The sequence below is a fragment of the Marmota monax genome, unplaced genomic scaffold (assembly GCF_021218885.2).
Source record: "Marmota monax isolate L192 unplaced genomic scaffold, Marmota_monax_Labrador192_F-V1.1 WCK01_AAM20220418_F8-fsc00052, whole genome shotgun sequence".
Lineage (NCBI taxonomy): Eukaryota > Metazoa > Chordata > Mammalia > Rodentia > Sciuridae > Marmota > Marmota monax.
This window is the reverse complement of record NW_026693473.1, coordinates 9,218,114-9,242,563: the sequence shown is the minus strand read 5'-3', so window position 1 is coordinate 9,242,563 and position 24,450 is coordinate 9,218,114. Positions and strand designations below refer to the sequence as shown.

General features: G+C 46.8%; 1 protein-coding gene across 3 annotated transcripts in view; it reads right to left on the bottom strand.

Annotated features, from left to right (window-relative positions):
- Positions 1-24,450, bottom strand: part of Xxylt1 (xyloside xylosyltransferase 1) — a 218,555-nt gene that overhangs the window by 180,625 nt on the left and 13,480 nt on the right. For all 3 annotated transcript variants that reach the window (XM_046457939.1, XM_046457936.1, XM_046457938.1), the window contains exon 2: positions 7,863-8,010. In XM_046457939.1, coding sequence (XP_046313895.1) covers positions 7,863-8,010 — 148 coding nt within the window. The remainder of the gene's footprint in view (positions 1-7,862; positions 8,011-24,450) is intronic.

Below are 24,450 nucleotides of genomic sequence, written 5' to 3'. Positions count from 1 at the left end.
CACACAAGCCTGTCCCCAGGATCCCTGCCATGACTCAGCAACCAGAAAAAGCCTTCTGATACCTAGACCCAAGGCAAACTCCAGGAATACCCAAAGCTACTTCCAATCCCCTCAGAAAGTAATCCAGGTGGACACAACCAGGTGAGTAAAATGCCACACTCAATTACAGGTGCTATCAGCTATGCTGCAGGTAAAGGGAAGAGACAGGAAGTGCCTTTTCTCTGACACTACAACAGAGCTACATTCACAAATTTCATTGTTATCCTTATTTTAGAGCAGTTTTGTTTACAGGGAGTTCAGAGGAACAACCCCCGCTCAGAACAGGAATGGGAAATCCTCAAAAAGGCATTCTGTGTGGTCATTTGTGTTTAAGAAAGCTTTTTCATTGCTATGTCCAAAAGACTCAACAGGTACAACAACAAGTACAAAAAGTTTATGAGGGGCTCACAGTCCATAGATGGCCAACTCCATTACTCTGGCCCATGGTGAGGCAGAACATCATGGCAGAAGGGTATGGAGTAGGAAAGTAGCTCAGGACATGATGATAAAGAAGCAGAGACAGCTCTCGCACACTCACAATGACCCACCTCCTCCAGCCATACCCTACCTACCTATAGTTACCACCCAGTTAAATTCCTATCAGGAGATTAATGCACTGATTAGGTTAAAACTCTCATAACCCAACCATTTTACCTCTAAACTTTCTTGCACTGCCTCACTCATGAGCTTTTGGGGGACACCTCACAGCTAAACCATAATGCTGAGTTACACAAACTTAGACTTTTTTTAACCTTAGGACTTCTGGGAGATTTTGATTTGCTGATACCCATCTGACCTTCCAAGAAGAAATGCCCTAAAATTGTCACTTTCAGAGCAACTCTGAGCCAGGTACCAGGACTCGTCAAACACCATCCAGTCAGTCTCCCCACACCCCTGTTCATGCCATCATCGTCTCCACTTCATGAAAACCTTGCACTTAGAGAAGTTAGATTATTTGCTCAGAGGAGTCAGGAAGGGCCCAGGGACTCCAAGAGATTTCTAAGACACTTAGACACATCAGGAACAATGGCAGATGAGAAATTCATGCACCAATTTATCATCAGTTGGGTGCAAAGCAGAACTCTGGGAAAACAAGCAAGAAATGTGACTTAGGCCCAAAGTCTTAGCAAGACCTCACTCTCCTCCAGCCCATGGTAGTATGAAGGGAGAAAAGAGAAAGAAACAGGGCTCCTTGCCCCTGTCCCTCTGAGGTCAGCCCTGGTTTAGCTCATTTCTGCCTCAAGAGTCAAAATAAAATTTCAGAAAGAAGGAAAACCACACTCATGCATGTGACCTCCTACCCAGGTACTGCACCCACTAATAGACAGGGTCCTAGAAGCCAACTACCTTGCCTTGCTATGGACTCAGGAAGGAAGCAGGCTATCCTCTCTCTATATCAGACAGCCAGAACCGTAGGGGGCAGAGGGACCCCCTGGTCTATCCTTAAGCCACCCAACCTGAAAGCAAGCAGCAGCCACAGAGCTAATTGTGGGAACCAGCACTTCCATACAGGATCAGTGAGTTTAGGAGGCTTTGTGTTGGCTTTCTCCAGTGTTGAGGCTGATAGGGGTGGTGGTAGAAAAAAAGGCCACTCTTGTCCAGGTTCCAGGACGCACACACATCCCATCAGAACATGTCTGTCTCATGCTGGATAAGTGAACATCAACAGTGTCCTGATCTGAGTTCACAACTGCACAAAGTTATAAAGTTCCATAAACCAGCCCTGAAAGCCTTCCGTGGCTGATAGGAAAGAACAGTGAAAACACTAAACCCCTCCCATGGCTGGCATAGAACAAAGAAATCCACACTAAATATGGCTTTTACTATATCTGCTGAATTTCACTTAAGGGGGGAAAATAAAGAATTTTAAGGGCCTTGTACAAAAGACCATGCACTACCTCAAACATAGTTATATCTCTCATTCCCTTGGGAATCAATCTCAATTCAATGTTCAAAAGAAAGCAACCACAGGGGCTAATTCACACAAAAGTGCAAAGGACTGACGGGCAAGTGGTTCCATGGCAGGAATATTTGCACTGGTTTTACCGGAACCTGTGGCCCCCATGGGAGCTGAGTGGAAGACTGCCTGCCCCAGCCACTCTCATAACTGCCTCACTTCCTTGTGCTCTGAACCCACAGAGTATCTGAAACTTGCAAGTTAGTAACTGCTCCTGTGGAGCCAGAACAAAGACCCCCCTACAGGACTGGGCTCTCATGGAGAGAGGGAGACTACACAGCTGGGGGTACCCCTTACCTCATCGTCTGTATGTACTGGCTCAGTACACAGAAGCAGATGCACTCTCTGGCTGCTTGAGACCATGAGTCTACCTGAGTCTCACAGGCTGCCCACAGTGCCCACCCACAGATTCTCAGGAAACTGCAACTGGACCCAACATCTATGCCTCACAAACACATCAGCTTTCCTAAAGCAGAGGTCCATCAGCCTCATCCATGTCAAAAATGCCCATAGAGGCTGTCTCAACCTTCCTCCTGGTCTTCTCTCCACTTCCCATGTGTGCTAATGAACTCATTAATAACGGGAACTACGCTATTTCCCAACACACCACCATAGCCTTTCCCAGCTGCCATCCCAGCTTCCTGTTCTGTCTGCCTGAACCACTCTCTACCCTGTTTATCACCCTATAAGGCACAACTCAGGTGCCACCTCTTCCATGAAGCCTTCCTCATTCCTGACAGATGCCTATGACCTTTCCTCATCTGAACCCCCACCTCCACACTGTGTCAGTCTTCATGTCATCTGTTCTAATTGTTGGATCATGCCCTATAACATGAGCCAACAGACTCCCTGAGACTCCCAGAGCAGCTGGCACTGCATCCTGCCAATAGCAGACCCTTGGCCATGGCTGTCTACCAACTCATGCTGACCACAGGACACGACGACCTTCCAGGGTGCATGTGGGACCACAGAAAAGTCTCCTGGGGGACTCTGGCTGGTCTGAGGCACTGCTGATTGTCTGGCGCCTGCCTGCCCTGCCCAGGAGGCCCAACCACAACCACGCCTCTGGGCCCAGCTTGCCAGGGCAGCTTTCCCCCATGTCACCAGGCTGGAGCCGACAGCTCCTCAGAGCAGTGTGACAATGGGAAGGAAAGCTGGCAGTCCTGAAGGAGCTGCTTTTTGCTCCCTCCAGCTCCAATTGGGCAAAAATGTTTTCCTTTCCACAACATAAAATGCTTCCATTGGTGACAAAGCTAATACCAACAGAAGGAGATAAAAGCCCTGGGGGTGTGAGAGAAGAGCAGAGAGTGGCTTCAGGCTGTGGAGAACACATGGACAGGCTGCTGTGGGAACGACAGAACCAGCCAGCCAGCCACATAACCCCTCAAACAAGCAATGGAAAGACAAACAAGCACTGACCAAAATCCGAGCCAGTATGTCCCGCCTGGCAGGGCTCCTCTGTTCCTCCTGGGGCACCGCTCTGCCAATGTGGTTTTGGGTTGCACTGTTCCAAAGGGAGCAGTCAGGGCACACACAACACATGAGACTGCTGATCCCAACCCTGTCCCAGCCAGGCCCCAAGTGCAGGGCTGCAGCAAGGGGGCAAGAAGAGAGGTGCAGAGGCCAAGTTCTACAGTGGTACAGGGGTAGGGACAGGGCCTTAGGTCAGAACATCAGAATGGGCATGGACAGAGGGATTGGAAACCCAGGGGGAGACCCAGCTCACCCCAGGACTTATCAAAGTGGCCTAAGTCTCAACTCCCCATTTTCCTCTCCTGTCAAGCAGGATTCCAACTGACTTGAAACTTCTGCAGCTACCTGAACTCCAGGAGAGGTCAGACCCTAATGGACCTAGAAAACTGTATAGAACCTACCCGTACAGACAACACAGAGGGGAGAGGGGAGTTGACATACCCTGGCTTTGAAAAGATCACCTCTGGCCTCATAATTCTACCCTTGTCCTAACAAGACGATCTTTATGCATGTAGACAACTATCACAGTTTAATTTATGGTATTAGAAAGAAAACAGTAAGCATCCTGCTAGCTGAAAACAGGGACATGATAAATGGATGAATCAAATTTCATCCATTCATTGAACGATTCCAAAAATTTTCGAAGATTATAACTGTACAGATGTGTGACATTAACTAGAAAAATGATAACACAGTTTTACTTGTATCATTTCCTTCATTTTTAGTTGAAATGAAAGTTCAATTTCACAGCTCTACATATAAAAAGCTCAGAATGATCTGAATATAAAGAATAACTCCAACTTTGCCTAAATTTTAAAAATGGCACATGTGGGGAAAATGCTAGAAGAGGATCAAGGAATTAATATTGATGGTATTTATATGATAGTAAAGAACAGCTTTCTTCTATTGTTGTTTTGTTTTGGTTTTTGTTTGATACTGGGGACTGAACTCAGGGGCACTCAACTACTGAGCCATATCCTCAGCCTTATTTTGTATTTTATTTAGAGACAGGGTCTCACTGAGTTGCTTAGCACCTTGCTTTTGCTGAGGCTGGCTTTGAACTCACGATCCTCCTGCCTCAGCCTCCCGAGTTGCTGGGATTACAGTTGTGTACCACAGCGCCCAGCTAGCTTTCTTTTGTTTTATTGTTGTTCTCAGATATTTTATGAATGATTGCTACTTTTAAAATAGAATAGTAAGTAAACGGGGCTAGGGGTGGGTTCAGTCGTCCTGGTTTAAGTCCCCTGCACCAGGAAAAAAATAAAATAAAAGCAGTAAATCTATTTTTAAAGTAGTTTAGATACAGAAGGGTGACCCTTATTCTACGGAAGGGAAGAAAAGAGAAGTTGAGACAGAAAGAACCTGCATTTCAGGAACCCTACACAAAACTCCAGACTCCTAACTCAGAGGAGCAGCAGCTTAGCAGATCCAACTTTCCTGGATGTGGCCCAGGTGCTCAGGTCCCACCCACCCCATCCTCACTCTTAGGAAAAAAAGAATACTAGAAAACAAATAAAATAGTAGCAGGCTTGGAGGTGCACACCTGTGACTCAGGAAGCTGAGACAGAAGGATCACAAGTTTGAGGTCAGCTTCAGCAACTTAGAAAGACACTTAGTAACTTAGTGAGACCCTGTCTCAAAATAAAAAATAAAAAGGTCTGGTGATGTAGTTCAGTGGTAAAGTGTTGCTGGGTTACATTCACAGTACAAAAAAAAAAAAAAAAAAACAAGGAAAAAAGAAATGAAACAACCAAAATAGCATGAATGCAGCAATTACTCTAGAACAAAACCATTAACCAAAGCACAGAACAATAATTTCTAAGATTAAAAAAGAAATATAAAAAAGAATATAATAAAGAACCTCCACCATCTCAAGACAGCACTAATGATGTGAAAACACGGTGTCCTTCCGAAAATTGCAGGAATTCCAAATGACCTACCCAGTAAGAACTTGGCAACTCCACGGAGTGTTGAGTGGCAGCCAGACTTCCTAGTAGAACACGCCCCAGACGCCACAGGAAGCTCCAGTGCGCCCATTTGTTTTATGACTATCAAGTTTTAGTGACTCTCAAAGTCTCCTTTCTTAAGAAGTAGATCTTGGGCATAAGCAAAAATGAATCTCTGGAAGCACATTATCATTCAGCTAAAAAATCCAAAAAGATTGGGTGCTTGGGCTGAAACAACTAGCTGCACCTTCCCATGCCAGCCCCAGGAGGGCCACAGCCCACACGTGATGGGCCCCATGATGAACCACCTATTGACCCATGGCAGAGCTCCCACCAGAGCCTGTTCTCTGAAGACATGGCCCGCAAGCAAGCCCAAGCTACTCAGCTAACAAAGTGGGAGAGGGCCAGAGTAGCCTTCCTGGCTTACACTTCTCATCATAAAGCCAGGGTGGCCAGGCAACTCTCTAGCTTGTCATCTAGCCCTTCTTTATTTAGCACCTGATTCTCCCCATAACTGGAGAGAGCTGCCATTCACCTCCTGCTGGGCACATCAAAGCACAACCTGGCTTAGAGCTCAGCTCCCAGCAGGCAGGGACCTGGCAGTGGACAGAGGGAGGGAAGGAGGTACCATAAGTTGGGCAGCAGGCTTCTTCTTGTACCTCTTGTTGTCCTCTGGCATCAAGGCCAATCACACATGCAGAATGACAGGACTGGTCAGACTAGATCCTTACCACCCTTCTAGCTGAGCCATTTCAAATTGATTAGCCCATGGAACTCTTTGACTAAACAGAATCCTATGCCAAACCCTGATACACAAAGCAAGTCAAGAAAGACACTGAGGAGTAAGATGGGGTTCCAGAGTTGAGCGGGTGATGATGAAACTCTTCTTCCCCGGGCTCCCCAGAACAACACAAACCCTAGGGAGATTTTTATGAGCCCTGGATCAGAATGCAGGCTGCAATAGCTCACTGGTGCAGGCCTCCGTCTACAGGTGAGGAAGCTGAGGTCCTGAGAGACAAAGCAGCTCAGCCAAAGGCACATACATGACTGGTCAGAGATGAGACCAGCTTCCTCAAGTCTGAGCGGCCCATGGCACCTGCACCGGGCCAATACAGTAGTCTCATACGTGCCACCTAATGAGATAGAAGTAGCTGCTATTTGCAGGACTCTAAGCCAGGGAGACCTGGGTTCAAATCCCAGCTCTGCTACTTAAGTGGGTCTATAACCCGAGGCAAGGGAAGCAAATCCTTAGGCAGCCCTACCTGTCACCTCATAGGAATGGGGTAGGATTTGGTGGCTTCACCTCATTTTCTGTAAAGGATCACAAATGCTAGTTCACCCTGTCCTCCTTTCTTCTTCACCCCTGCTTGGTGCCCCTAAGTCCTTGTCTTATATCTAAGAGACCATTCAAAGACCTCCCTGATACCAGAACTCACCTGTAGAGTTTCAGTCAAAACAGATGGGCTTGCTTTTCCCTGCAATATGATACCGCCAACAGGAGGTGGGGTTCAACTCTCACCTCCTAAGTCCCTGGTTGACCAGGCCCTTCTAGTCTGCAGGTGGCTCTTGGCTTCTCCTTTACTTCTGGTCTGCTAAGCCGGAGCAGCAGACCTCTACCAAGTGGCCTGGCTGTCCACTTGGCTATAAAGTCCTATTGGTTGGGAAATTGTTGGAAAAGCTAATCAACCACAATTAGGAAAACCGCTACCCCAACCGCTACCCCAAAATACCCCTTCTCACCGCTAAAAGGCATACAACATGGTTGTATGACCAGAAACTAGATGATATCCAGGGCTTCAGAACCAATCAAGGATCACTAGAAAGAGAATCCAGAAGCCAGGGACACCCCACAAATAAGGCCCCTCCAAAGTTTCTGGCAAAGGATGATCAACCTGCTAGGAATTCCTCACAAGCTGCACCTATTACAGGCTACACATTATTTCTTCCCTAGAGGGGCAGAAGCCCAGAAACTCCTCTAATGTGCATAAGAGTTTCAAAAAAAAAGTTCTACTAGATCCACAATTTGTACCTCACATATCCAGGTTTTATCTTTTCAAAATCAGAAAGGATCACAAATTTAGATGATGGACAACCTGGTGCTACCTGGCATCTTACAGATATGCAAGCTAAGCCCTGGGGAAGTGGGGAGCTGAGTGCAAGGGGCAAACTCAGGGCCACAGTCTAGGTCCCCTGTGCCTAGGGACACTACACTGCACAAATCAAACTATGTCTTCATGACCTGACCCCAGGAGCCACAAAAACCAGGGACCACCTTTAATTCTAAGTGCAAAAAGCCCTATTGCCCACAGGGCTTGGCTGACTCCTCGCCCTCTCTCACACATCTCAGTAGAGCTCTTCACCTGAGACAGGGCACCAGCCACGCAGGAACCAGGGAAATGCATACAGAATCAGACAACGTAGGGCTGTTGCTCCTCAGTCCACGTTACCTTTGGGCATGATCTGATGCATGGCAACTGAGAGGAAGAAGATGGCATCACTGTAGTAGGTCCCTGAGCCAGCACTGAAGTGTTTCTGCATGGCCTCCACCACAGGGAAGAGCTTGTCCGTCAGCGCAGCAACATCGTGGAAGATGACCTGTAGTGGAGGCGAGAAAACTTCAGCAATCAGCCAATCCGCTCTCACCCTGGGCTCCAAGCACCCAACACACGTCTGAGCCCAGGAATCAGAAACAGACAAGTCCTCTCCAGGGTCCATGAGAAGATGATGATGGGGATTGGGGTGGGGGCAAGTAAGAGCTAAGGAAATGGGGAACAATGAGGAGTCAGAGTTGAGGCTACACAGACTCTGTCCTACTAAGGGGACGGGGATACCATGGGGGAGGGCAGACAGGGAATGGAAACAGTTCCCAGTTGCCTCTGCTTTTGAACCTCAAGCTGAGTCACACCAAAGGCCAGTTCTGTGCCCAAGGACAGGAAGCGATAAAGCCCCTGATCCTGGAACTCTCAGCCTCAGCATGGCTGGATGGCTAACACTGCTTGGTCACCACCACCTCCTAGTGGCCACTGTACGTGTGCCACAGGCCCATGAGATGCTCCAGTTCTACTTCCCTTGTCCAAAACTGCAAACACTGAGAATACTGGCAACCGGAAAAAGGAACCAAGAAAATGCTGAGCACTGAGGCAGACTTATCTGCCAACTCAACCTGCATTTCTTGAGTGTTCAGAAACTCTGAGGGACTATGAGAAGTGTAAGAAATAACAAGTTGCCACTAACCCTCAAAGCACTTGGAGGTTTGGAGGTGCCACCAGCCACAGCTCTGCAAATTGCTCTCCCACATGCTCTCTGATCCCCATGATAGCCCAAGGCTTCCGAGAGACAGGCATCAGTGTTGTACCTTCCAAATTACAAATGAGGAAGCAGATGCCCAGAGAGGTTCCACTGCCACAGTCACATAGCTAACAAATGCAGAGTCAGGACTTGACTCTGGTGTCCAGATCAGCCCCAGGTTCCTTCCTCTATGAACACATCCTCTCCTGATCAGTGACCAGCAAGGGAGGGAGATGCCGTGTCCTAGGATGATGGTAGACAGGAGTACTGATAGGACCCTCAGTTGATTTTCCTGCCTGACACTATTCCAGAAAGTTAAAGTCCATCCCACACCAGCCGTAGCCTTGTACGATATCACAATACCATGTGCTCTGCTCACATCTGTCTTGCAGGTTTTTCCCATTGCTCCTGGTGCCCCAGAGCATCTGAGTCATTCCTCTACACCCAACAAGCACTCAAGGCAGAAGCCTGGATGTTTCCCCTCCTTCCTCTGCCCTTCTAGGATATCTGCTGGTGGCCCCCTCCTCCTGCCCTCTTCCCTGGTATCTGACAGGACAGGACAAGCCTACTAGGTGCCGCCTGCATCACCACTACACCAACTCCCAGCCCAAGAATCCACCTGAACAGGTGCCAGCAGCAAAAGGGGAAGCCACGTGATCACATGACTGGCCTATTCATGCTGACAGCGGCCCGACCAGCAGCAGAGAGGTCAGCAGTGGGCAGTGCCTGAGAAGTTCTCAGACTGGTGGGCTCCATTCCATCACCCACTGCCCTGGTTTCGAGCCTCCTGCACTCCCTGCACTTCCCGAGCCTTAGATCATCTTCACAGACCTGAGATGATGCTAAGTTGCTCCACCTGCTTTTCCCTAATTGGGGTTCTATTTTTGGTCTTCTCAGAAATATCTCTCTCACTTCTGTTTCTCTTATATCTCTCCTTAACAATATTTCTCTTAGTTCACATGGTTGCTTTTGTCTTAGGTCTCCTTAAATTTCTAAAATACTATCAAACTTGGAAAAACATTTATACCACCTTGGTCCTCATCATTCACTAAAACTTGTTTTATATAAAACTTGTTTTGTTTAACCTTGTATTGTTTTATAAAAGTCCTTTGGAAGTTTCCAGACATTTCTAAGATACTGGTTGAGTTGGCAGATGAGTCCCTTTATCCCTTTTCTGGGCTTTTTGTTGCTGCTGTCATTGCTGCTGTTGGGTTTTTGTTTCTTTGTTTCACTTTGACCTTTTCATCTCCATGGCCTCGCGCCTGAGATGGGGAATGGAGACCAGTTCCTGCTATTTCCCAATATAAATCCTAAATGACATACCCTGTCTGTGACCTCTCTGACAGGCTTACTTCACCCCCTCCAAGCAGCCTTTGCTGTACCTCTGCAAATGTTCTCCAAATAGACAAAATTCATCTCTCTCTCTTGCTCTCAAAGCCTCCCATGCACCCTGGTGCCCTCAGCTACAGCTCAAACTTCCCAGCAACGACTAGGAGCTTCTATAATAGTGGTCTTGCCTACTTCCCGACACCGCCCTTTGGGATTGAACAGAACTGATCCACCTGCTGGCCACCCCTTTATATCCTATGTCCTCCTATACCTGTCCTTGCTCTTCCCATGTCTGGAACTCCTTCTTCCAGCCCCCATCTGCCTGGTAAACTCCTATCCAGTCTTCCAAGCTTCCTCTCCAGCTTCCCATAGCCTCCCACAATCCACCAGGGCCTTCCTGCACCCCATTTCACACAGGGCTCCACTGCTCTTGTGGCACTTGCTCCCCAGGTCTGTGTCTCCATATCTGCAGGAGGGGACACTCCTTGAGGTCAGAGGCTACGACTGTCACATGCCCTGTGTCCAGACCCTGGCCATATAAATGCAAGGCTATCAACATAAGTTTGCTACAGAACTGCACTTAGGGCAAGCGACTAGGCTTCTCTGCCTCGGCTTCTTCACCGGTAATATGGGAGTGACAACAACTACCTCCTATGCTGGCCAGTAGGGTTATCTGGAACAAGCATCCAGCTCAGGGGTTGTGACACTGCTTTTATTCCTAAGCCTTAGCATCCTGTGCCTGTCCTCTGGTCCCCTGAGTCCCCACTCCTCACAGACCAGTCACAGCTCTGAGCCAGCTTTTCCTCTGAGCCTTATCCCGTCTCCTCCACCAATGGGAGCTGGAGTGACACAAGAAGTTGGAAGCTGACCAAAGGGCTCTCACAGAAGAGGAGCCTCTACATCCATTCAACAGGAAGAGAAAGGCTGTGCACTGTGCACAGAGCAGGGCCTGCTGCAGCTGCAGCCAAGCTTGGGGAGGTAGAGAGGAATTGGCAGCCAGCATCCTCCCCACCAGCCCCACATCACCCCAAAGCTTCCCAGGCAACAACTGCATCTATCAGCATTAATAGATTTATGAGGACAAACTGTACTCAGTACATTTGTTCTAAGAGCTGTACTGTGAAGCCTACTCCAATGAATATTTCATGTAATAAATCTACTTAAAGATAAATTAATATGTTCCAGGGAATATACTTATGCAGCAAGAAGCAAATCACAGACACTGCAAGTGTGAATCAAAATGCCCAGTCCTCCCCGAGACAAACAGGTCTGCCAACTGTGACCTGCCTGAGGACGGCATCAGGATCTGGCATACTCTGGAGCCCCCAGCCCAGGGCCTGGCGCCTCACCAGGGGCAGCAACAAGTAAAGAGAGGAAAAGAAAGCGAGGGAGCCCGGAGCAAACTCCTCTCCCTTCCTCTTCTTTCAAGTCCTCTAAGGAGCGATAGAAAGAATTACCACACAACCCAGGAAATCAGGAATAAAAAGTGGCTCTTGTACTAAAGGCAGTCAGCCAATGAGACAATGCACAGTAATGGCATATGCCAAATGAAATTTATAATTTTTAGGGACGTAGTCAAATCATCATTCATAACCTTTATTAATTTATTTATACACACATACTTAAATTTAAAATCCTATTTAAAAACATTAGTTTCCCACCCAGCCTATGAAATAATTTCTTTCTGAAATCCTTCCCTTGTATCAACAAAAGCACACTCATCCACCTGAGTGAGGCTGACCACCCAGAGCATGTCACCCTCACTAGGTGTCCAGAGGATGGGACGCAGCCCCCAGTGAACCCTGTAGGATGTTGGTACTGGAAGTGCTACCCCAACCCACCACACTGCCACGTTCACAGCAACAAGGCAGCTGGCTTTTCCATCAGCCTATAATCATATATTTGTAGCCACTTAGTAATCCCCCTTTTATTAGTGATCTTTGAAATGTTTGTTTATAACAATACTTCACACTTATGATTATGAGGTCTGCCTCCCACCAGAAATAATTAACTAAATTCATGTTAAATTTCTCTGCCTCTTTTCTTTTTAATACTGTCAAGGGACTTCTAGAACTATCCAGATTCAGTAATTGCCGCAGTCTGGCTGGGCACAATCAGGAGCCACTTGTCAAAAGAAACTAACTTTATTTTTAGAACCACACACGCCAAACAAAACAGCCTCTCAGGAAAAACCCTCAGAGCCTCAACTGCCACCACCGGCTTTCCACAAGCCTCTCTCTCCCACACAAGCTTCTCCCCACCTCCCACAATCCTCCTGCTCTTGAGGCCGATTGGCTGGGTCACGTGGGCGGAGCCAAAAAAGTCCCCCAATGAGCAGCTCCGTGGTCTGAAAGGGCAGGGAAACAGCCCAATGAGCATCACCGCAGAGGAGCCAATCAGCTAGATGTTGCTGGGGCCGCTGTGAGCCAATCATCAGCCGGCAGCTGGAAGTTTGCTGGCAGCTGGAAGTTTGCTGGGGCCCCTTCGGCTGTGGCTCTCAACATCTCCCCCTCTCTGTTTAAACAACAAGCATGTGGCTTAGGGACCGTGCCTGCCTTAGGTTGTCCAATAGTACATATGGTCCTTAGGTTGGTACCATTGCACTTCTATGGGGATTAGTCGCCACTCCTAGGCCTCGAAGCGTTTGAGTGGCTTGTTGTGATGGCCAATGTTTTGGCTATTCTTGACGAGAGATGATGCTAAGGTCTGCACCTGTATCCAGTAGCCCATTAAATTCATGTCCCTGAATATTTAGTTGTAGCATGGGGCGAGAATCTAAATTTAAAGAAAGCATAGCCCAATCTACACCTGTGGAGCCTAATCCCTTGGAACCTCTTTCTACAGTACAACTGGAAAATTTATCATGTAGGCTGGGTATTATTAGTAACTGTGCTATTCTATCTCCTGGTGAAATTACTGATATACCCTTTGGAGAACTGGCTATAATTTTTATTTCACCTTCATAATCGGGATCAATTACCCCAGGACTTATCATAAGTCCTTTTAGAGTAGAAGAGCTGCGTCCCAATAATAAGCCTACTGTTCCTTTGGGAAGAGGTCCTTTCACCCCTGTGGGAATGATTTGAACTCCCATCTCTGGAGTTAGTACTGCTCTGGCGGAGGCGCAGATGTCCAACCCTGCGCTCCCTCTGGTTTGTCTGATGAGGGATCTGATGGACAATGTGTCCTGGGCACTACCCTGATGGGGTTGCTGGGTTCCTCCAGTGCTCCGTATATTTGTGGTTTGGGGCCCCGGAGCATTGGGCCCCCCTGTCCATTTTTTGGCAATGGAGCCCGATGCCTTTCTCCACGATATCATGGATAAACACCTGGTCCTTGTTCGTTTTTTGATAATGGAGTACCCTCTATGGTGGTTTGAGAACGGCATTCATTAGCCCAATGTCTCCCTCTACGGCATCGTGGGCAAATACCCGGTATTCTACTCCTTTGATACCTAGTTTTGTTAAACCCTCCTCCAATGGGGCAATTCCTTTTAAAATGTCCTGTTTGTTCACAATTGTAGCATGTTCTTGGCCTGGCATCTAAAGCCTGTTTTACTGCAGCTGCCACAATTTGCCCTTGTTCATTAATGTCTCTGGCATCTAAAGCCTGTTTTACTGCAGCTGCCACGACTTGCTCTTGTTCATTAATGTCTCTACATAATTTAATATATGTGTTTAAATCTTCATGTTTCCATGGTCTAATGATATCTCTGCACCAATGATTTGCTTGCTCATAAGCCAGGTGTTTTAGTAATGGCATTGCTTGTTCTGTATTCCCAAAAACTCTGGTAGCTGTTTGAATAAGCCTATCTACAAATTCAGCATAAGGTTCATTAGCTCCTTGTATTACCTTAGATAATTGACCTTGTAAACCTCCATGTCCTTGTAAAGTCTTCCATGCCTTAATTGCATCTGCAGCAATTTGTGCGTATACGCCAGGATCATATGCAATTTGTTGCTGCTGATCCTCATAAGGTCCCTTTCCTAACAACATATCTAGATTTCTCTGAGGATAACCAGCTGCTGCATTTCGCCTAGCCGTCTCCTTGCAAAATTCCTCATTGGCAACCTTCCATAACAGGTATTGTCCTCCATTTAGCACAGCTTTACACATATTAGCCCAATCTGCTGGCATCATGTTCAAGTTGTTAATGGATTCAACCATGCTTACAGTGAAGGGTGCTTGAGGACCATAGGTTGTTACAGCCTCTTTTAGCTGCTTCACTGTTTTGAAATTTAAAACTTGGTAAAATCGCTGCCCTCCTGCCTCAAATACGGGGCATGTTAATATTTGAGATCTTGTCTCAGGATCCCAACTATCAACTGCGGGGGTTGGGGACCTCCCAGCATATGCAGGTGGCCTTGTTAGTTGGACACTTACGTCCTCTGGTGATAGAAAGGTGTTAGTAGCAGTCTCCTGTAGAGGTGGTGCTGTTGGTTGGACACTTACACCCTCTGGTGATAGAAAGGTGTTAGTAGCAGTCTCCTGTTGTAACTTTCCCCCTGATGGCTTTTTCTGTTTTACACTTTCTTTCTCTGTCTGACTAACTTGAGAGGCCTTCTCTTTTACTTGAATCTTTTCCTCTGTCTGACTAACTTGAGAGACCTTCTCTTTTACTTGAATCATTATGTCTTCTCCTTCCTCTACCATTGTCTGAACTGAAGGCTTTGGACTAAGCAAACAAGATACGAACGTCCACAATGGCAATGTGCCAACTGGCAGAGTCCCTGGGCTTTTCTTTTCTATTCTTTTTAAATCTTCACCATGATGGTTCCATTGTGATATATTTAACAACTCCTCCTTAAAAAGCCATGGGCTACATTTTTGTATTGTATCAACGTATGCCCTGACTGTTCTTGATTTTACTGAGATGCCTCCTTCCTCTAACAATTTACTTAACACTCTTTCAGTTTGTTTTTTGCTAATTTCTGATCCCGTATTTCTACTATAATACAACCCAACAAGATGACGCCAAACAAAACCGAGACAGAATGAAATAAAAAGGGAACAACAAAAAGTCATTATAGCCTTTCTATCCTCCTGACATGTGCATCCGTCCTTTCTCCCTATCTGTTCCTCAGACGTAAATAGTTTTTCCTCAGATGTGAGCGGTTTTTCTTCCGTCTCACTCATCTCCAGGGACAGGCAACTTAAAACAAAAGTGAAGCAAAATAAAAGAGGAATCTTAAAATGGCTACCCATCCTCTCACCCTGCCCTCAGGGGTGAGCAGTTTCACTTACCCTCAGTCGTTCCCCGTGCGGGCCACCAAATGCCGCAGTCTGGCTGGGCACAATCAGGAGCCACTTGTCAAAAGAAACTAACTTTATTTTTAGAACCACACACGTCAAACAAAACAGCCTCTCAGGAAAAACCCTCAGAGCCTCAATTGCCACCACCGGCTTTCCACAAGCCTCTCTCTCCCACACAAGCTTCTCTCCACCTCCCACAATCCTCCTGCTCTTGAGGCCGATTGGCTGGGTCACGTGGGTGGAGCCAAAAAAGTCCCCCAATGAGCAGCTCCGTGGTCTGAAAGGGCAGGGAAACAGCCCAATGAGCATCACCGCAGAGGAGCCAATCAGCTAGATGTTGCTGGGGCCGCTGTGAGCCAATCATCAGCCGGCAGCTGGAAGTTTGCTGGCAGCTGGAAGTTTGCTGGGGCCCCTTCGGCTGTGGCTCTCAACAAGTAATGACTAAAGTTTCCCCCCCCCCCTCAGGCTGAAGTGTCCTCAAACTGTACTTTGTTATTCAAATTAAAGTATATAATGAGAAAGCTGTGTAACTTCAGAAAGAATTCTGGAAAGGCAATTTTCAAGAGGGAGGAGGGGAAAAAAGAGACTGCTTTATATCCCACCATGCACAGCACACTCTAGACAAATCCAACACAGGAAGCCCAAGTGATCAGCCACAGCACAGCCAGTAGTGGGCACCTCAGCCAGCCTGGCTCAATGCTCACGGGCACAGAGAGCTCTGAGGAGCAAGGCCACAGCTCCTCAAACCATTCACTGGGCATCTAAGGCAATGCCAAGCCCTTAGTTCACAGTGAGAAAGGTTCGTTTCTCACCTGGTGAGCCCCACTGGGAGCCAGGTCATGGACACGCTCTCAGAGCCAAGAAGGCAGATGGCAGGAGTTGGCACTGAGCACAGAAAGACACCAGGTTCCCAGGAAAGCCTGAGGTCTACTTAGCATCTTTCCTTTTACTGTGCCTTTCAGCCATAATATTCTGCCTCACCTCAGGCCCAAAGCAATGAAGCCAACTGACCAAGGACCAAAACCTCTGAAACTGAGCCAAAATAAACCTTTCTTCCTTTAAGTTGTTTTTCTCAGGGATTTTGTTCCAGCAACAAAAAGTTAACTAACACAGCTGTTACCAGATTGTCCAGCTGTAGGATCTGTTACCAGATTGTCCAGCTGTAGGATCTTCCTCATCAGACTCCTTGATTTGTTCTTCTTTGTGTGAGAATCATTCAATGCATGACCTATGACCTCCAAAGAACACTGCAGTTTTACAAGTGACACTCAAAAGGAAGCACCTGAGCAATTCCTGCTTCAGACAGGCAGGCAGGCAGGTGGCCTTGGTGGGGGTCCTGCCCACCCTCCCATATGCCATCCCTGTGCAGAGTCTCAGTCCTGACTGGCCCCCTCACTGTTCTCCTGGCTCTCAGGGATGGGGATCCCCATAAGGAATCCCTGAGCTCACTCTGCTAAGCTGAGGCCTCAGACCTAGGGCAGACGCTACCTGCTCTCCTAGGATCATGAATGTCCCTGTCCAATGCTCCCCAAGACATACACCTACCTGTAGAGGGAGCACAATGGGAAACCTAAGAGGCACACGGGCCAACCTGTTAATACTCACAAATTTATTTTGATAAATATGTAAAATACTAGAAAAATAAGCAAAACAAAAAACATTTTAGTACTTTGATTTCACAGATATTACCTAAGAAGAGACTAAGGAGAAAAAAGTAAGTCAAAATATATATTAAGTACATAATAATACTGCAGGCAGTTCTAGGATATTGGCAAAAACCACGAAGGAAATACTTAAATGACCTGACTTTGGAGTCGCTGCTTGTGTCCAGCACTTCCTTCTGTGGACAAGACAATGTGGTTAAAATGTCAAGCACAGTACTAGCAGCTGGGAGGTTCCAGTGACTGAGTCCCCTTCTTCCCCATGTTTCCTAGGTCTCGACAACTGATGTCAGTCCTGAGCCAGCTGACTCTGAAGTCCCCCACTAAACCCCCTCCTCTAAACCCAAGAGGTCACACCTGCCAGGGTGTGCCCAGGACACGCTACTTCTCTAAGCTACTCCAGGACAGGCTCAGCTCTGGCAGACAACAGGTACACAGCATGAGATGGGCACACACCACACTGGCACCTGCTCTTCATGGGACCATAAGGAAATGAAACAAAATATGTGTCAGGCAGCAAGGAAGACAAACATGAGCTCATCTGATTCTAACAACTGTGTCCTTCATGAAGGAGGCAGCCAGGGCTGAAGAGGTGAAGTCACTTGTCCAAGGCAACTAAGTGGGTGCCTGAGACCCAGACTGAGCGCTAGACCTTGATGATGTCAGAGCACACAGGTGTCTGGTGGGAGAATAGGCCTCTCTTACTTCCTCACCATGGGTGGGGCTATCACTGAGCATGGTACCGCAAGCTCCCTCCAAAGAGGTAAATCTCTCTCGCTGCCTTTAACATTAAACTCCAGTGTAGACAAATTCATCATTCCCCCAACCTAATTGTAAGCCTTTTCCTGGACAGATCCAGAATCCCTGTGCTGTTTACCACCTCCACGAGCTTCCACCTCCCTCCCCAGGCCAGGAGTTCAGCTAGGACAATGACTTCCTCAATGCTGTACTCCACACATGGCCAGAGTGATCCTGCAACTTTCACTCAGCCAACACCAGAAGCCTGCCATCTGCGCTCCCTGCCCGCTGTACTCCCCAGGCCCTCCCCACCTGTACCCCGTACCTAGCTTCCTGCCATCTTCTTGCCCAATGTGCTCAAAGCACCTTCTCCATGAGGTTTCCCTGTCCATCCAATTAACACTCCCAACAACCTAAAACAAAAAAACAGCAAGATGGTAGCACTTCTTTAACCTATATAAGAGGAACAGTGATGTCTTACATTTTTTGTGAAATTTTCTGCTTTGATTTGTTTTATAATGTAAAATTTTAATTCATAAAAAAATAAAATACTACATAAGAGGAGGGAAAGTAGGATCATACAATTTAAGTTGGCTAGAAAAACTCCATAATGATAACCTGAGGGAGTGAGCATTAAGCACCCTGCCAGGTCCTGATTCTCACAGGTTCTAACTTGTGGGTTCAGGATCATACAGGGTTATGAAGCATTCCTTGAAAAAAATCAAGGAAGGTATCCCAAGAATAATTCAAAAAAAAAGAAAGTCATACACACAAAGACATCATCTGTGGCATTATCTGTAGTACAAAATAATCAGAAACTCACAGAACAGCTTATGAAAGAAATATGACAACAACTGAGGCTACGGTCACATGAACAATAAGCATAAGACTGGCCTGTGATCCCAACAACTCCAGAGGCTGAGGTAGCAGGACACCAAGTTTGAGGCCAGTCTAGCAACTTCATGAGATCTTGTCTCAAAATAAAGCATTAAAAGGGCTGGGGATGTAACTCAGTGCTAGAGTATCCCTGAGTTCAATCCCCAATAACAAAAAAAGAAAAAGATCTAAATAAATAAACAAAAGACAAGAAAGCAATATGAAGAAGTTATGCCCTACACCACCACACGTGGACAGTGGACAGAATTCCCCTGCCATGCCAAAATCAGGCCAAAAACAGAATGGAGCTCCAGGGGCACAGGGGAAATGAAGATGGTTTGTGAGAACATGACTTAGTGTCAGACCGTTTGCAGAAGCAAGTCAAGAAAGCTCTCCAGAGGTCCCCTCATGCCCACTTCCCTAAGCATCTTCTCTAGATTCTCACAACCCTCTCCCCTCTGCAGGCCCAGGCTGTGTCTCTAAACTGAGCACTGTCATGGGCCAGTGAGATGCCTATTCTCAAGCTACAACAAATCCTCTCAAGAGTCCTACAAATTAAGTCCAGATGTACACATGTCACAGAAGAGGGCTCAGAAGCCAACAATTTCAGAAACCAACAAGTCAAACAGCAAGGTGACATTTTATTTCCCAGAGCCAGCTACTTAAGATAAAGCTTCTGCCTTAAAAACAAAACATTTTACTTTGCATTTGCTCTAAAAAATTTGCCACTCTCCAAGAGAACCAAGTGAATAAATAACTTCAGTCACTCATGCTTCTGGTCAGAGCAAACACCACTGGCTGAGTCTCAAAAACAGAAAAGGAAAAATAAGAGACCCAGAATAGCCAAAGCAATCCTTAGCAACAAGAGTGAAGCTGGTAGCATTACTATACCAAACTTTAAACTAAACTATACCACAGAGCAATAGTAACAAAAACAGCATGGTATTGGCACCAAAATATACTGGTGTAAGAGTAAAAGAAATTGAAGTTAAAGTGTAAAAGACCGGGTATCGTAAAGTTTCTAAGCTGCAAAGCCTGAGTTAAAATGCAAAGGACCAGGTATTGTTAAGTTCCTATGCTACACCCAAAACCTGAAATTCCTGTAGCTGTTACGACAATTCCCAGGACTGCCCAGTAAATATTCCCCCTGACCATCTAGTTGTTTAATAACCTAGGACCCTGTGCAGCTTGGCACGTAGGCATCTCAGGGCCCAAACCAATCAGTTTGAATGTACCCCCCTTCTTAGGATTGACCTGTCACTCCCGCCTGACCTGTTCCCGCCAATGAATGTACTAATCATGTTTAAGAATTGTTGTTTGATTTTCCCGCGCCTCATGATGATTTGCTCTGAGGTATGCAAAGCCCCCGCCCTCCCCAAAAAGTGTACTTAAGCACTGCTCAACCCCTGCTCGGGGCTCTGGGCCGCTCTCCCTTGTTGAGTGAGCATGGAGCCCCAGCGCACTGGATTCTTCAATAAACCCCCTTTTGCAGTTGCATGAGTCGGTCTCTTGGTGGTCTCTTCCTCTGACGTTCGCAGGACCCTTACACTGGTAGAACAATGGTACAGAATAGAGGACACAGAGTCTAACCCACATAACTATAATTATCTTATATTAGACAAAGGCACCAGAAACGTACATTGGAGAAAAGATAGCCTCTTCAACAAATGGTGCTGGGAAAACTGGAAATCCACATGTAACAAAATGAAATTAAACCTCTATCTCTCACCATGCATAAAACTCAATTCAAAGTGGATCAAGGACTTAGGAATTAAACCAGAGATCTTGCACCTAATGGAAGAAAAAGTAGGCCCAAATCTCCATCATGTCGAATTAGACCTCAACTTTCTTAATACAACTCCTTAATAGCACAACTTTCTTAATAGTGCAAGAATTAAAACCAAGAATCAATAAATGGGATGGATTCCAACTAAAAACCATCTTTTCAGCAAAAGAAATAATCAGTGAGGTGAAGAGAGAACCTACAGAATGGGAGCAAATCTTTACCACAAGCACATCAGATAGAGCACTAATCTCTAGGATAAGTAAAGCACTCAAAAACCTTAATACCAAGAAAACAATAACCCAATCAACAAATGGGCCAAGGAACTGAATAGACACTTCTCAGAAGAGGATATACAATCAATCAACAAACATATGAAAAAATGGTAAACACCTTCAGCAATTAGAGAAGTGCAAATCAAAACTACTCTAAGATTTCATCTAACTCTAGTCAGAATGGCAGTTATCAAGAATACAAACAACAATAAATGTTGGTGAGGATATGTGGGGGGAAAGGCACACTCATACACTGCTGGTGAGACTGCAAATTGGTGCAGCCAATCTGGAAAGTAGTTTGGAGATTCCTTGGAAAACCTGGAATGGAACCACTATTTGACCCAGCTATCCCACTCCTCAGTTTATACCCAAAGGACTTAAAAATAGCATACTACAGGGACACAGACATAACAATGTTTACAGCAGCACAATTCACAATAGCTAAATTGTGGAACCAATCCAGATGCCCTTCAGTAGATGAAGGGATAGGGAAACTTTGTTATATAAACAATGGAACATTACTCAGCATTAAAAGAGAATAAAATCATGGTATTTGCAGGTAAATGGATGAAGTTGGAGAATATAATGCTAAGTGAAACAAGCCAATCCCAAAAACCCAAAGGCCGAATGTTTTCTTTGATATGATGATTCTGACTCATAATGGCAATGGGGGAAGGGAGCAAGGGAGGAATGGAGGAACTTTAGATAGGGCAAAGGGGAGGAAGGGAAAGGGAGGTGGCAAGGGGGTAGGAATGATGGTGGAAGGAGTTAGACATCATTGATTCTAACTCAATGAGTTAGACCCTAAGTACATGTATGAAGACACAAATGGTGTGAAAATACTTTGTGTATAGTGACTTGAGAAATTGTGCTCTATATACATAATATGAAATGAATTGCATTCTGCCATCATGTATAACAAATTAGAATAAATAATTAAAAATAAATAAATATTACTCTTAAAAAAAAAAAAACAGAGAAGGAAACAAAACCGAACTACCTGATGTCACAGCAAAGGCTGTGAGGTAGCACCACGCCTGGCTGTAGAGGATGCTAGTGTGGCTGGAGCGATAGCAACCAGGAGAGGAAGGCAGAGAGGTGGGCAGGGACCAGAGCCTGCAGACATTACAAACCCATACACAGAAGCTCCTGGCTCTGCCCAACTGAATTCACCATTTGGCGGCTCACTTTTCAGGCCCTGGCCAGGTTGAGTCTTCAGACTTAACAGATGGAAACAAAGTATTCAGATACAGCCCAGGGAAGCCAAAGAGGAACTTCACACCAGGAAGCACCATCCAAAGCATTCTACAAGGTGGTGGGTGCCTCTGAGGCTGGACAGCATGTCTTTCATACACCTTGTCTATTAGCCCCCTCCTGGCTGAGTAGGCCTGTACTATGACCCGCTTTGCACAAGCCCATTTGAACAGCAAGACATCCACCCACCCACCCCTGTCCTGGTCAGGGACCTGGGACTCTAGTCACAATGCAGATGTCAGCAGTGACTGGCCATACCCAGGACCTAGGACTAGAGCCCCAGTCTGCACTGAACACATGTGAAGCTCACTTATAACAGGAAGCCATCTGCCAAGATAACAAACATCTCTCACTTCCCAGCCTCACAGGCCCACTTCTCACTAAGGTATTTCTCAAGTACCATCTTCTCAGGAGCCATTCCCCAGAACTGTGAGCTTCTTCCACTTCTACTGAGGTACCTGGAGCTACAGGGTATGATGCTTACTCAGTTGCCCCTGGGCTCAGGCATCATCTCACTCTTACACAACATAGAACACAGCAAAGGATGTGGACTGGGGGATTTCTGTGCAAATAAAGATGAGCCTGAGCTCACACAGCCCAGGTTCAGACATGGGCACCTGCCCCAGGACCCAAGTCAATGGAGGATAACAGGTGGTGACCCATGGAACAGGACCATGTGACAGTGTGCCAGGGACAGGCATGGCCACAGGACCCAGCCAAGTTTAGGGGTCCTTTACACACAGGTTCTTTAAACACACTCATTTGCTTTTATCATTGCATCAATATTTTGAGGTAGGTGATATTACTCTGTCCCTTCTATAGACAAGGAAGTAATTCAAAGAAGGTAAATAACCAATCATTGCCTTGCAGTGGAATGAAGAACAGCCAGACCCTGAACCAGGCCCAGCTATAGACTCATTCAAGAAACACACCACTCTGTCATGAGGCCACACGAGGAGGCAGAAAGAAATCAGACTTGATTTCTACCTCTAAGGCTCCCAGTCTGGCAAATTCACCAACACAGCAGACAAACGAAAAGAAACAGCAGCATCAGAAAAACAGCAGGCCTTCAGAGAACACAGATCCTCCAAGTGGGATTTTTGAGCTGGACAGTAAACCAGCAGAAAAGAAGGCATCTAGAACACCTACCATGTGTCTTCAAGACCAGCTTATATAATGGGCCCAGAAATCCTTGCAATAGACACAGCAGGACTGGCACTGCAGAGTACAGGACCAAGAAGGAGGCAGCAAAGTATTTCCTATAGCACACAGCTCCCTGCCACACAAGGTCAGTTGCAAGGGAAGCCTAGGACCAGGAGACAGGCATCAAGCTCAGAGTGGGCAGGAAAGGGCAAAGCAAGGGACAGGGGAGCCATTCAGAATGGCTCTGGGCCTGCATCTCAGGTGGCCCTTCAGCTTCATTTTGGAACCACCACTCAGGGGGCATAAATCATAGCCATTCATGTACACAAAACACAGGTAACTGCAGGGCACCAAGGTGGATGGGATCCAAAATAAGCATCTGGCTAGGAACAAAAACTGAGTACGAGTAACAGAGACAAGCACTACCCAGAACTAGCCCCAGAAGCAAACAAAAGGGACAGTAGGCAGGAAGACAGTGAGGCACAGGAACCCCAGAACCCCAGGTCTGGCTGTAGCCCTGTGCAAATTGTTGGACCTATTTGGGCTCCAACTTCCCTAGGGCAACATAAAGGGACTGGACTCCCTCCAACTGTGACCTCCTGTGACCTGCTGCCAAATGAGGTGGATGGGGTTCAAATATCACAGTCCTCTAACACGTACTAAAGAGAGGCTCCCAGCTGACTCCACAGTGCAGAACCCAGAGGGGGAACCAGAAGAGTGTCCCATGCAGGCTCTGGGATACCCCTGCTCTTCACAATCCTCTTGGAGGCCCTCGACCAGCTGACAAGGGGACATGGACACATGTGCAAGGCCCCAGCAAGCATAAGGGCACCCCAGCTCTCACACAGCATTCCCTGTTGCAGAGGGACAAGAACAAGTCACCAAAATAAGCAGGCATTACAAGCATTAAGGCACCGTGCTCAAGAGTCAGAGGGCTGGATTTCAACCTCCACTTGGCCACTTGCAGTTGCATAGCTCTGAGCAAGCCTCTAGGCCTGCTCTGGCCCAGGAGCCTCACCTGTGCAACCTCTTCCCAGGGAAGAATACTTCCTCCTCCCAGGAAGAATGCTCTAAACAAGAGGACAAAAGTAGGATCTAGCAGGGTGCCTGCCACTCAGGAGCCAACGGTGTCAATTGCTGCTATCATTGACAAAGATGACAGAGAGCTTGGGAGAGTCTATGCTCCTCATCCCTCATCCTCCTCAGGACTGAGGATCACCTTGGCTTCCAGAAGAGGCCAAGAAATTAAACAGTAGCTCACTGGAGATACCAGCCAGGAGGACGTGGTCAGGGCCATCCCAGGGACTATCCCCAAAAGAGGTGAAAATGGCTTCAAGGTCCTCATCCCTTACCCTCCTGTTAAGACAAGGTCTGGAAGGACAGGTGCTTTGCAGCTTCCTAATACCCACTTTACACACACCAGTAAGAAAGCTCC